The following is a 14,343-nucleotide window of genomic DNA, read 5'->3' as shown; positions in this document are numbered from 1 at the left end:
TTTCGCTAATAAATCAAGATGCAAAAATTTTTTCAACTATTTTGGCTAAAAGATTAAATAAATTTATAGCTAAGTATGTAGGGGAAGACCAATGTGGTTTTATAGCAGGAAGACAGATGCACACTCTAGTAGGTAGAGTTCTGAATGTAATTCAGGGGATAAGAAAGTCAAAGATTAAAGCGGGTATCTTAGCGTTAGATATTTTTAAGGCTTTTGATTGTGTGAGTTGGCAAGCGCTAAAGATGGTTCTAAATAAAATGGGATTTGGAAACAAATTTAAAGCAATAATAGAGCAGTTATACTCCCAAAACACAGCCGTAGTGGTAGTAAATGATGGAGTTACGGACAAGATACGACTAGCCAGAGGGACAAGACAAGGTTGCTCACTCTCGCCTGTCCTGTTTGTATTGGTTATGGAATTATTGGCAATAATATGGGGATGGGGAGATAGAGGGGATAGGTAGCAGTAATAAAATTAAATTGAATATGTTTGCAGATGATACTTTGATAACTATTAAAGATCCTATTGATAAGATGGAAAGAATTAAACAGGAGTTGAAAGAATTTGAAGAAGTTACGGGGTTAAGAATAAACTGGGCAAAATCGGAATTGATGTTATTTAACTATACTAAAAAGGAAGAAAAGGAGTGGGAAGGGAATGTTACAGATTTGAAAAGTAAAGAAAAAAATAAATATTTGGGAATTAGGATTACTAAAAATTTAGAAGATTTAGAAAACGAGAATTTAAGTGGTTTGAAAAAAGAGACATTAGAAAAATTAAAAAAAATATAAGAGATTGAACCTTTCTTAGTTTGGAAGAATAGCTTTAATAAAGATGAAGATTTTACCTAAGATTAATTTTGTTTTTAGGATGCTAGATTTAGAGTTAAAAAGTTGGCAGAATATTATAAATAATTATTGTAATGCAGAGAAGAAATCAAGGATTAATAAAAGTAAATGGTATTTAAGCCAAAGAAAGGGAGGACTGGGACTCCCAAACATTAATTCTTACTATGTAGCAAATAGGTTAAGACATATTGTTGAAGCAATTTTAGGTGTAGGTGGTTTAGATTGGATGGAGGACAAAAGCACAAGTTAATGTTGCAGAATGTATTTTTTAAGGAAAGAGGGAAAAGAAAATGGGTTGATGATTTAGGTAATCAGTTTCTGAAGTTCCATTGGGAACTTTGGAACAAATATAAAAAGGAATTGCTCTCAAGCAGCTCCTTTTTAACACCGGTGATAATGTTAAAGAATTTCCCTGAAGATTTAAAGAATAGATTAAGTAAAGTTTTAATAGAGAAAAATAAAATGAAATTAAGAGAATGGTTAAGAGGGATGAATACAAGAGAGAAGATGGAGGAGGTTTTGAAAGATATAAAATTAACGTGGTTAAACTATGGGCAATTGGAACAATGGACTAAAAATTGGGTAAGAGAAAATGGAGAGTGTGGAGAGATGACAAAGTTTGAGCAACTAATTGAAAAAAAAGAAATCGATAAGGGACAAAATATAGGGACAAAAGGGTTAATGAGTCAGTTATATAATATATTAACTGAGAAAGGAATGTCGGATAGTGTAGGAAAATTGGTTTGGGAGACAGATTTAAAGATACAGATAGGACAGCAGAGTTGGGAAGGACTATGGAAACAGAGAGTGTTGAGAAATATGTCAGTAAGAATAAAGGAGAATTATTATAAAATTTTATGGAGGTGGTATCTAACTCCGGTTAGATTAAACAAGATTAATAATCAGCATTCAGCAGATTGTTGGAGGGGTTGTGGTGAAAAAGGAACGTATTTACATATGTGGTGGGACTGTAAATATGTGCAAAAGTTGTGGAAGATGGTGTTCACCGAGATTGAGCAGATTGTTGGAATGAAAATAGAGGACACACCAAGGATTGCATTACTCTCACTGCAAGAAGATCTTAAATGTACTAAAGAAACTAAGGAACTGATAACGAATTTGCTGACGGCTGCAAGGTTAATCGTAGCAAGGAACTGGAAGACACAAGGAGATTATTGTATTGAAGAATGGTATAAAGAAGTGTGGGATATTGCTATTAATGATAAATTGACATGTAATATTAAAATGAAAAGAGGTATAGTAAAAAAGAATGATTTTGAGGGAATTTGGAAAAAGTTCTTAGTATTTGTGTTTTCTAAGGGAGGCGGGAAACCACCAACAGAAGAAACTATGAATTTTTGGAAACAGGAATGAGCTCCCGAGGTGGGGGGTGCACTTTTACGTTTAGCATGAATATGTTTAATAGACTAGTTTGAATATATGATACAAATGCTATTTTATGTTTATGTATTATGTTTCTTTATTTTTGTTAACTGTTGTAAAAGTTAATAAAAAGAATTAAAAAAAAAGATTAAGATGTCATATGCAACATCTGGCCCTCAAGTGTCTGGGGATTCTGGGCTGTGGTTTTGTGTGATTTCATGTTGACCCCATATTGGGAAATTACTTCTTCTTCCCTGCAGCATCAGCTCCTTCCCCCAGTCTGAGTGTCTTGCCTCTTCCTTTCCCCAAGTTATAGGTATTTAAAGGGGAAGCAACCCCAGCACTTCTGGGTATCACAATAGTCCGTGTGTGTGTGTGTGTGTGTGTGTGTGTGTGTGTGTGTGTGTGTGTAGCATGCAGTTGAATATGCCCTAAGCCAGGGACCCTCAACCTTTTTGGACCTGTGAGTGCATTTGGGAATTTGAGATACTGCTGTGGGCACCACCACAAAAACTATCTCTACCTTAAGGACTGCACTTTTACCAGCTTTTTTCTTTTCTTGAGCCTTTCCACATTCATTATGGGCTCCTTCAGATGTGACCATGTATTTTGTAATTGAAACCTTTCCCTCTGGCCAATGTTTCATAAAGCTCAATTAAACAGTGCCATTTAGTGGCAGAATTAATCCTCTGATTCAGGGAAATTACCAGATTATAACTGGGGTTTTTTTTAGCAAGATTTCCAGGGGGAAAATGAAAGCGACATCCTGGAGGTTGATGCCATCATGTAATGGACCTACATATTTCCATGAGTGGCCGATAATGAACTGCAATAAATCACTCATTCAGGGCAGCTGAAAATGCCTAATCAGAGGGTTGTCATTTTGTCATCTACCTTTCATATCTATGGATCTTAGCTATGTCTTATTCAGCAAAAACTTAGATACTGCAATGGGATTGTCTAACTCAGCTAAATGATGGCAATGCTATGCAGCAAATGCTTCTTTTAAACATGTTTTGGCAATGTCGAGTAGCTTCTTGTTTGTGGGGAGGTTGCACAGAAAGAGGTTGTACTGGAACAGTCTTGAACATTCACTGATTTACATGCGCTTTTAAATTTGAATTATTTACCTGCTTCAGGGAAATTAACAAAGGGTCAGCATATAGATTCTCTCTCCACCCTTTTGACAACTAAAAGACTCATATTACAACATTGGAAGGATAAACTCTCACCTACTATAATGCAATAGATTGGGGACCTTACAACACTTTCAATATTTGGAAGGGTGGCATATAGACATCACCTTCCGATGGATACTTATTTGGATATTTGGTCCACTTTTGTTGCAACCCATGTATAATTGCTTGATAACTGTTTGCATTTCATACAAATCCACGCATGTATATTTTTTAATATACTGGGGAAAATATTTTCAACCATGTTGGGGACCCCTGCCCTAAACAATTGGATGGTAATCTATATGTACAATATAAAAAGTAAGCCTTATCTCCATTAGAAAGACAACAGGAAGGCACTCCAATCATGGAAAGTAGTTAGAAAGTCACAGTAGTGCCTATTTATTAAGTATTTGCTCATTGAGCTAATAGCAGCTTTAGTGGGGCTTTTTACATGAGGTGGGAATGGATTGAACACTCCTTATTGGTACCACTGCTCTGATCAAATTCGGAACCTTCTGTATCTGTTTAAAAGTAAATCGAAAAAATAAATGAACAAACATAAACCAAAAAAAAATCATTGGATGATCTGTCCACTGTGCTCCCACGTTAAGTGTTGTTTAGCTCTTAGCAACTGATGCAATGATCACTTGGCAGACAGAATCCTATGGCCATATGAAAAACATCTGAAACACCATCCATATTTTTTTATCAGATTTAGGCTTGGGATTTGTGTATACATTTTTCCTCCAATTAATTTTCAGACTTCTAATCTCTTTATCCAATCTTTACAAAAGATAGGTTAATAAAAACAAGCCCATGGCTGAAAGGACAGTGTTATGAAAGTAGCACCAGAACTATTCTTCATTGGAACCTTTTGCATCACAAATTTAAACCACTTTGAAGCTGGTTGGAAATGGGTTTAACTGGCAGGGCTTTCCTCCAAGGATAATAAGGAATGTTAGTTTTAATGCTGGTTGTGAAATTCTCTCTGAGAAGGTTAGTCTCTTCACAGGGTTACACTTCCCAGAATTTCTTGATTGGACATGATGACAGTGAATCAGTCTGCAACTGGTTTAAATTTGTGAACCTGAATATGCCCTTGCTTTTCATGTTTGCACTTCAGCAATAGAAATTAAGAAGGGACTTATAATTATGTGTACTTAACTAGGTCCCAAGGAATGAGTCTGTATTAATCCAAATGAACTTATATGATTTAATTTCAAGTTTGTTCCTTTTGGCTGTGATTAGACCAAAGGAGTCCTAATTATATTTTTATGTGTATTTATACTGCAGAGAACATGTTGCAGGGTGGGTAACGTATAGAAGGAAACTATGACGGCCACAACTTTCCACTACGTAAGGATCATGTGCTGCAACTTGTGGCAAAGAGGATCTCTGGACTTCACTCTTTCTAAGTTGCAAGATGAAACAAAACTTGCTGGTTAACCCTCTTCCTCTGTGGCTAAAAAGGTGTCACACGCTCTGAAGCTTGAAACAGGAACCTCCTAGCCTGAGGCAGGGCTAGGAACCTCAGGAGAAATGTGCTTGGGTCACATTTTAATGCAACCCGACCTAACTGGTGCTTTCCAAGCTAATGCATGAACCAGGAAGCAATAATTCTTCCGTTTTTACATTCCTCAGAATTTTGTGATGCAGTTATCTGATTTTAAAACCCAATAAAATCTATAGAAAATTGCATGTGTTAAGGAAAACTGCATATAAAATGGATGTGTTTAGGGAAAAGTGTACAGAGTTCGGGGCATATATTAACAGAAAATGCAAATTGCAAAAATGCAATTTTGTGTGGATTTTTTTTTTAAAAAAAGCATTCACAAATGGGGGTAGAAATAGAATGTAATGAACTTGAATCTTAGGGGGCAGAGGGGAACAAAGTGATTTGTTCATCCCTAGTTACCTTGGACTGCATTTATGGTCAGGCCTCAGTGCCTTCTTCAGGCACAGAAGAGAATCAACCTTTGCAATTGGCAATTATTTGACTAGGCCTAGTATAAATACCAGAAGCCTGGGCTTCTGCCTTCACCAAGTCAACAACAGAGAATGTCAAGACTACCTTCCACTTGCTGCTCTTCAAGGTCCAGCTCCTGCAGCTTCCAACTTGAGACAATGGCCTTTGCTAGACCAGGCTATATCCCGGGCTGATACCCGGGATCACCCCTGTGTGTCCAGATGACGCACAGGGGATCACAAGCTCAGGCAGGGATCAACCGTGCCTGGCCCTGGGATATAGCCTTTCCCTTTGGGCCCACTTTTTCCTGTGGTTTTGGGCAGAGCCTGAGCCCACGAGCGTGTGGCCCGTTTCCACGGCTTTTCCTGGCTCCGCGCAATTGCTTGCGTGTAGCCTGGAGAAGCCACGCATGGGGCGCAGCACTCCCCAGGAGCGCTGCGCCCATCAGGGGCAGGGGGGGGGGAGCGGAGAAATGAATTTAATTTTTTTTTTAAAAAAAAACTTACCTGTGTGCATGAGCGTTCATGCGCATTGTCCCTTTAAGAATAAAAAAAATGGTGGATGCAACGGCTCCCTTCTTGAGCTCGTCGCACCTGACATCTAGACTAGAGCAACATCCCGCGATACTAGCATCGTGGAATGTCCCCTCCTCTCCCCCAGATTTTAAGGTAGGTCTAGCAAAGGCCAATGACCCTGTCCTGAGAACACTTTCTTTAGTTCCAGATTCAGTTATGGTTGTAGGGTGATGATTTATACATTGCCAAAAAGAGGATATATTTCTAGATGAAATTTGCATATCATAATTTATATGTATAGATCTGCATTTAGAAACAAAGACTATAATATAAATAGAAATACAATACACCTCACAGAGGGGAAGACTCTGACCCGCCCCCCGTCTATACAACAATGGGATTACTCCTCATTTAATATAAACTAGGGGTGTGCACGGACCCCCCGCTCCGCTTCACTTGCAGATCCACCATTTTTCGGATCGGGCCGCTCCGCCCCGCCCCCGCTCCGCCCACTTCCGCTCCGCTCCGGCCGGAGCTCCGGATCCGGATCCGGAGCTCCGTTTCCCCCCCCCCATAGGCTTGCATTGAAAGCTAAAAAATTATACAACTTTTTTTCTGTTCAAGTTAGAAACCTCATGTTTGGCACCATGACACCTCATGGGGATATACACACGCATGCCAAGTTTCAAAGCAATCCCATCATCCCCTGATTTTTGGCGAATTTTTGAAAATCGGGCACCCCACACACAACATCCCTGCGAGGTGGGCAGGGGAGGAGGGAGGGAAGGCAGGCAGGCATGCAGCTGGCATTTCTGGGGGCATAAGGAAGTGAGCCAAGGATAAGCCAGTAATGCATATAAAATGGAATAAATCAATCAATAAACAAAGGAGGGGTGGAATTAAAAGAAGCAGTGTTGCTCAATAAACAGCAAGAAGAATTTTTTAAAAAAGGCTATATCTGTCTTTTACCAGCAATAGGGGGACGTGCCCGGGGGAGGGGGAAGTAGCTGCCAGTTCAAGACAATGACAGCCACCAACAGCTCTGAGAAGAAGTAAAACGCTCACTTCAACTCATAGCAGGCATTGCTCTACCACTGAAAAGTGACCATTCACTTCAACTCATGATAGGCATTGCTCCACCGTTTTACTCTCTTTGGAAGGCTCTATGGCCTTCCAGTGCAGGAGAGAGTGGGGGCACGTCCACGATGAGATGCCCTAGGGGAGCTCATCCCCTTGCACCACATCGAATCAGTTGTTCCCCAAGGTTAGGGTGGGGAGCAGTGCTGTGTTTCTATCTCTTATTCTTGGCTTAGTATATGATTTCAGGTTGTGTTTGTGCATTTGGTGGGGCTACTGTGTTAAAAAACACGGGGAAAAGCCCGTTCAGATGAAGAAAGAGAAGTTTCCCAGAATCCCAAGTTACCTGTTTTGCCTATGCCCTCCTCCAACTTTGGGATCATCATGACCGGGAGCTGACTCTGCCCCTCAGCCCTTTGAAAAAGGTATTTTTCCCGCCGATTTTTTAAAAACTTCTAGCCCGCGACCCGTACGATGCAGAAAGTTGAGAGTGGTCTCAAAATGACCCCCATCCACGACTCTCTGTGCACAAGAATTTTCAGAATGATAGCTTAAACCCCCCCCAGTTATCCCCGATTCTTTCCCTCAATGCAATCCTATGGGCGAAAAGCCGAAAACGCAGTTTGAGCCGTGCGGTTGACCCGATTTTCACAAAAACATTGCACGTGAACCACAGCACGCAGAAAGTTGAGAGTAGTCTCAAAATGACCCCCATCCACGACTCTCTGTGCACAAGAATTTTCAGAACGATAGCTTAAACCCCCCCCAGTTATCCCCGATTCTTTCCCTCAATGCAATCCTATGGGCGAAAAGCCGAAACGCAGTTTGAGCCGCGCGGTTGACCCGATTTTCAAAAAAATATAGCACGCGACACGGACAACGCAGAGAGGTGAGAGTGGTCTCAAAATGACCCCCATCCACGACTCTCTGAGCACAAGAATTTCCAGAGCGATAGCTTCAAAAACAACGTAGTTATGTGCGATTATTTGCCGCAATGCAATCCTATGGCGAAATGTTTTCAAGATGGCGACCGGAGCGCTCCGCCTGAACTCGGAGCTCCGAAAAATGGTCGCTTCTCTTCGCCTTGCTTCTAGGGGGTCCACGGTCCGCTCCTACTCCGCCTCTGGGTAAGGCGGAGCAGGCCAATCCGCTACTGCTTCTACGCTCCTAATCGGAGCGGAGCACATCCCTAATATAAACCCAAATTTTTGTTGATTCGAAAGTAGGTAAAGAGTGTCACACTGCAGCAGCAACAGCAATTTATTTCCTGATTTTTTATTGTGTAGTTATAAATGCGCACATGCGCATCTACGCAGATTAGATGCCACAAAGAGACAACGGAAATTATAAATTTTATATGCGGAGCTCCACAGATTCATATAACAGACAAACCGGGAGTGGGGCAGGGAAGGAACGAGGTAGCAGAGGAAGACGCCCCTTCCCTCCTCTTTGTTTTAATAAGCTCTCTCTGCGGAGCTCTGCAGAATCAGAGAATTCGAACTAAAAATTGCATGAAGGAATGAGGCAGCCAATAAGCGGGAAATTGAGAAATCGGCCAATCATGTTGTCCTACCCTCAAAGCTCCGCCCACATGTCAAAATGTGATTTAGCTCCTCCAAAGACACATAACTATAACGTGGTGCAAATCCAAAAGTCGCAGTAAATCACCACTATGAATATTCGCATTATCGCGTTAAAAACCCAGCGCTACGGCGAATGGACGGCTGTGTCATGCGTCCTGAAACGCAAATATCAGCATTTGGGTTGGGGTAGACAAGCCGTATAGACAAGCCCCCAGTGTGTCACATGGGCCCTCCGTCTGCTGTCCAGTTGAAAACTGCTGATGGCCAACTTCAAGGCCCCGTTTTGTCTTCTGACAGTTCTTTATCTTTAAACTGGACCTGGACTGGACAACACTTTAAACAGAGATCAGCCCTTCATAGGGCACCTGGACACCCTATGAAACATTAAACTGTTCCCTTCTTCTTTATTTATTCATTGATTGACTTACTTACATCAGGTTCTAACAACATTATGCATTTACAATTCATCCCCTAATTCTCCCTTAAGCATCCTGTTGTAATTATATCACTATATATTCAAGTAGGATATTTGGCTTGCTATTTTCTCCACTTGGTTTTATAACGGTAAATAGGCTTTAAAATGAGGTTATATTAATACTGAACTTTCAGTAGGAACCTACCAGAGGGCAGCACACAAGATATGGTAGGAAGCCATACTACCACTCTGGTGCGATTAGCTTATCAATGAAAGATTTAGCATATACAGAAATAGGCTTATAAATATCATATCCTTTCCCTAATATAGATCTGTTACACACACATTCAATCAACATAAATGATCCACAACCTATTCCACTTACCCTTTTCTTGGCTGATATGCACTCATGACTTACAGTCTAATCTCATGGATATTTGTATGGAAATCAGGAGATTTCAAAGATAACTGGAGCCTTAGGGACAAATTTGATAGGACACCTACTTATTTTTTTAAAAAAACCTCTGCATTTGGCATCACTTTTAGTGTAGCCTTCATCAGTAACAGCCTTCTTCAACTTGAGTGTCCTTCAGATAGTTTGGACTACAACTCCCAGAATTCCTGACCATTGGCCATGTTGCACCAAAACCAGATTGGGGAAGTCTGAGCTATAATACCATATACTCCTGTGGTTCCTATTTACACGAAACAGTCTGAATGTTTTGGTATCTGTAGCTTACTATTTTGCCTTATGGGGAAATTTTGGGGCTGCCTTATAAAACAACCTTCAGTTCACCAGAGTTGCTAGTCTTGAAATTTCAGCTCTCTACCCATAGTGTCTTGGGGGTGAAAGGCAGATGCATCTTGACTCTGGTGCATATCGGCATATTGTGTTGATGATGGTTTATATGATTTTCATGTTTGTGTGTGTGTGTGTGTGTGTGTGTGTGTGCTCCTTTCTGTTAATTATAGATTTCTGTATTTGTTTAGATAAATTGCCTTGAGACTGCTTTTTGTGGTGGGAAGTGATGCGTCCATTATAATAATAATAATAATAATAATAATAATAATAATAATAAATCATTGTTGTTTATGCATGAACTCTCAGGCACTACACAGTGCAGATCCTACCATTATGATCAGGCAGAGATCCTTGGTGTGAGAATAGAGAAGACACAGGACATGAGTGTATGCCTATTTTGGGGCATCATCAGATGAGCATATTATTGCACACTCGTTACTGGGCACTCATGGGTTTTCATGGATCCTATTCATGTCGTTGTCTGTGTCCTGTGCACCCCTTCTAGCCTTCTTCGCTTAACAAAAGATGACCCCCGGTAAATCTGAATTATTTTTGAGATGGAAGTTGCTGCTATCTTCTGCTCTGTGTAGGAGAAGCAGAGTGATCAAAACAGCCCACTGAATAGGTCAAGTGCACGTTGTTTATGTCCTCTTTCAAAAGAGGAAGTAATGAGGTACAAATGTGCAGGTGGAGAAGCAACAGTAAGCAAACACAGTTTTTCCCATGTGATGATGCTCAAAATCTTTGGCCTTTGCTAGACCTACCTGTTGTTCCAGGATGGATGAGGGGTGATCTCGTGTTGTAAATAACGCGAGATCCCACCATCGTCTTGACATCAGGCGAGGCGACTGAAGTATGGAGATGTCGAGCCTGCCATTTTTTTCATTTAAAGGGGAGGCTGCTCACGAACGCTCGTGCGCAAAGGTAAGTGGGCTTTTTTAAAAAATTGGCTTTCCCCGCTCCCCCATCCGTGATCTCCCCATCTGCGATCTACCATCTGCGACCCCCCTGTCCACGATCCTCCTATCTGCGATCCTCCCGTCCATGATCCTCCCGTCCGCAATCTCCACTGTCTGCGATCCCCCCGTCCGCGATCTCTCCCACCCTGCTCTGCCCTGATCTCCCCCCACCCTGCTCTGTCCCGATCTCCCCCCACCCTTCCCCGATGGGTGCCCCATGTGCGGCTTCTCCTGGCTCCTTGCGATTAATTGCTGAAGCCGGGAGAAGCCACGGAACAGCCCACACGCTCCAAAGTGGAGCCCATTATCCCAGGGCAAGGGAGGGATGACCCCTCCCTGACCCCAGGATCCCCTGTGCATCATCTGGATGCACAGGGGCAATCCCGGGGTTCACCCCAGGATAAAGCCTGGTCTAGCAAAGGCCTTTGTCATATCGAAGGTTTAGTATATTGGGAAAATCGCAAATAAATAAATGGATATCTGACTACTGTATTTCTTCGAATGTAAGTCGCTATCGATTGTAAGATGCACACTAATTTCAGTACCACCAACAGAACCCCCCCCCCCCAAGATACACCTGCGATTCTAAGACGCACCCCATTTTTAGAGATGTTTATATGGGGAAAAAAGTGTGTCTTAGAATTGAAGAAATAGGGTAATAACAAGAAATAGGGGAAGAAAAGAAACAGGGAAAGGGACAGAGTAAAAGAAAGGGAGGGGAAACACTCTGAAAAACAGTGAGAAAAAGCAACAGCCTTCAAGGCTGAAGCAAATAACACTGGTTAAGTCTTGGCTAGAGTTATAGGCCCATTTTTCTTTTCTATATTTTAAGAAGAGCAACAACTAGAACAAATTCTGAGAAAAACGACAACAGTGATTAAAGGTTTGAAAGCCGCGTGAAAAAAAAAAAAAGCCTGATGCGCCTGGGTGTGTTTAATAGAGAGGAAGGACATTTAAGGGGAATCATAATAGCAGTTTTCAAACGTCTAAAATGCTGCCTTGAAAAAGGGTTGAACAAATGTTTCCTAGGCCCTGGTATCATTGCAGCAAAGCAGACCTAGTTTTCTTTATAGTGTTCCACACAACTGATGAAGTGGACTCTCCCAAGTCCATGAAAACTTACTCCCTAATAAAACTGATGGACTTCAAGACTCTTTGTTGTTTTCTCATATAAAGTGATACGTTCTTAAATTTCCCCCAATATATCACTATTCTATTATTACTTTTATTGTTAATATTATTATTACTACAGATTTCCACGACCACCACATCTCAGATTGACATCTCCAGCAAACATTTGTAATACTTGTAGTTAGGGCTACAAGTCTAAATTGTTCTTATTGATTGATTACACAACTCAAGCCATAGTTAATTAATCAACAGGGCGACAGTTTGAATCGATGAGGGAAAACTTTAATCATTTGGAGAGCAAATTAAATCTTTTTTTGTCATGTTGAGATTTATTTGGTTCTGCTGTGTTATGGTATTAGGGATTTTTTTAAATATAAAATAAATAAATAAAGGATGGTCTTAAGAAATGCTACTTATTTGTTAATTATTTTGTAAATATACAGTTCTTTAAAACCACCCACATTGAGGCTTTAAATATAAATGTCTTGGATCCAATTGGTGCCACTTGGCTGATGGTATGCTCTAGATACTTATGTCAGTGGAAAGATGAGGGAAACCATTTGGGGTGATTTCCCCCTTCCTTGTAGCCTCTCATATGCCCTCCCAAATGTGCTCTGGGAGATGGGTAGCAGGAGGCTGTAGGTGGGAAGTAGAATCACCAAAAATCACCTCCATCCCTGTTCCACTGATAGAAGCCTTCACTAAATCAAAAAGATTCCATCCCTGCAATAATGACCCAAATATTTGACATTGCAAATAAACTAATAAATATTGAAGGAGGAGAAATTCGATGGAATTGAATTTTTTTGCCCGTTTTTTAAAATTTACTCAAATATGAATTTGTGGAAATGCCAATTTACACAAATTTGCACATGCACAAGTGTGCAACCCCCATGTGCATTTTCACACTTTCGCCTGTAGGGGAAATGCACATCTTTGGCCTAGAGTTTTTGATTTTTTGCATGTTTTCCTACAATGAAATTTGTGCAAAATTCCCATAGGTTAGGAAAACAGAGGAATTCCTGAAGGTTAGGAAAACAGAAGAATTCCTGAAGGTTAGGAAAACAGAGGAATTCCTGAAGGTTAGGAAAACAGAGGAATTCCTGAAGGTTAGGAAAACAGTCCACCATGGAATCTGTGGGTCAGATTCATACAAATCTGAACTCATTTGGTTCTCTTGCAGATTTCTCTGACATCCCTAAGCTTAAATGTGGCCTGGCCAGGTCAGGAACTAGTCAGTAGTTATTGGGCACCAGATACCAAATCAAGGGCACAAGAAGTAGACAGCATGGAGAGGATCTAGGAGTGTTCCCAGGCACATTGCTTTAAAAGGATTTTGCAACAAAATAGCAAACTTGCCCTGCTAAATGCTCCGGACCCACCCATTAGCAGAGAACTTGCAGGAATCTATAGGGCCAGAGCTTTGGCTTGAAACCTTGCACTGTTGCTAGGTATGGTGGCCTCAGGGCATGTCTCTTTCTTTTTTGCTGGCAGGGTAATGAGTGGCCCTGATAGTTGGTGAAGGGAGGTGATGGAGCTGTGGGTTCTAGTTCCTCCGGGACAAAGTCTCCCGCCTACTTTGAGTGGCCTACAGAGTGCTCTCCATCAGATTGGACCTTGGGATACCTTGGATTCATAAGGCAGACTGTGATTAACCCATAAGAACATAAGAAGAGCCATGCTGGATCAGACCAAGGGTCCATCTAGTCCAGCATTCTGTTCACACAGTGGCTGACCAGCCACACGTAGGGCATGAGTCCGATAGCATTCTTCCGCTTTGTGATTACAGCTGTGATTATTTGCCTCTGAATCCCCATCCAAGGTATCTGGGATTGGGGCAGGATAAAAACAAAACAAACAAAATACCAGCCCAGCACCATCAAATGTAAAATGCCACATTTGTGTTTACTACAGGGGAAACTGTCCAGTTAAACATGTGTCATTCCCAATCGATGGTACCACACTTGCAATTTAAACACAGGCAGTTTTTGCACTGTAAGGTTTACTCAAAAGTAAGGTTTGTTTTAGCTTTGAGTTATCACTCTGAATGTTGTTGAGTTTCAAGATGAGAAAACAACAAGGCTTTGTGAGATTTTGTTTTCAGGCCCGCTGCGGAGTGAAATTAAATGCTTGGAAACAAAACACACCCATGTATGAAGGAAAACAGAAAACAGAACTTACTTTACATTTCTTTACAGCAGCATTACACGGTGGTTCTGCCATCCAGACCTTCCCAGGAGGTGGACTTAGAGCTATTTCACTCTGTGGTTTCTGTCATCAATCTTGCCACCTTCTCCTTTAAAATAAGGTGAAGACCAAATTACTGTTTGGGTTATTCTGTTGTGTGTCGCAAAACCTAGATAATTTTGCCACACATTTGGAAAATGCTACAAAGAGTCTAGGAAGGGGGCATTTTAATGCGTTGTTGAAGTTGGATGTTACTTTGCTCAAATACTTTTGTTATGGCGGCTATACATTTTGCAAC

At 41.1% G+C, this 14,343-nt stretch overlaps 1 protein-coding gene across 1 annotated transcript in view; it reads right to left on the bottom strand.

The window, feature by feature from the left end:
* RASGEF1A (RasGEF domain family member 1A) overlaps positions 1-14,343 on the bottom strand; it is a 297,650-nt gene that overhangs the window by 100,975 nt on the left and 182,332 nt on the right. Inside the window, exon 2 of the mRNA XM_063133155.1 lies at positions 14,040-14,154. Within this exon, the coding sequence (XP_062989225.1) occupies positions 14,040-14,081 (42 nt within the window). The 5' untranslated portion in view covers positions 14,082-14,154. The remainder of the gene's footprint in view (positions 1-14,039; positions 14,155-14,343) is intronic.

Source organism: Elgaria multicarinata, chromosome 8, assembly GCF_023053635.1.
Source record: "Elgaria multicarinata webbii isolate HBS135686 ecotype San Diego chromosome 8, rElgMul1.1.pri, whole genome shotgun sequence".
In the NCBI taxonomy this organism is placed as follows: Eukaryota; Metazoa; Chordata; class Lepidosauria; order Squamata; family Anguidae; genus Elgaria; species Elgaria multicarinata.
This window is presented reverse-complemented; position numbering and strand designations above follow the sequence as displayed.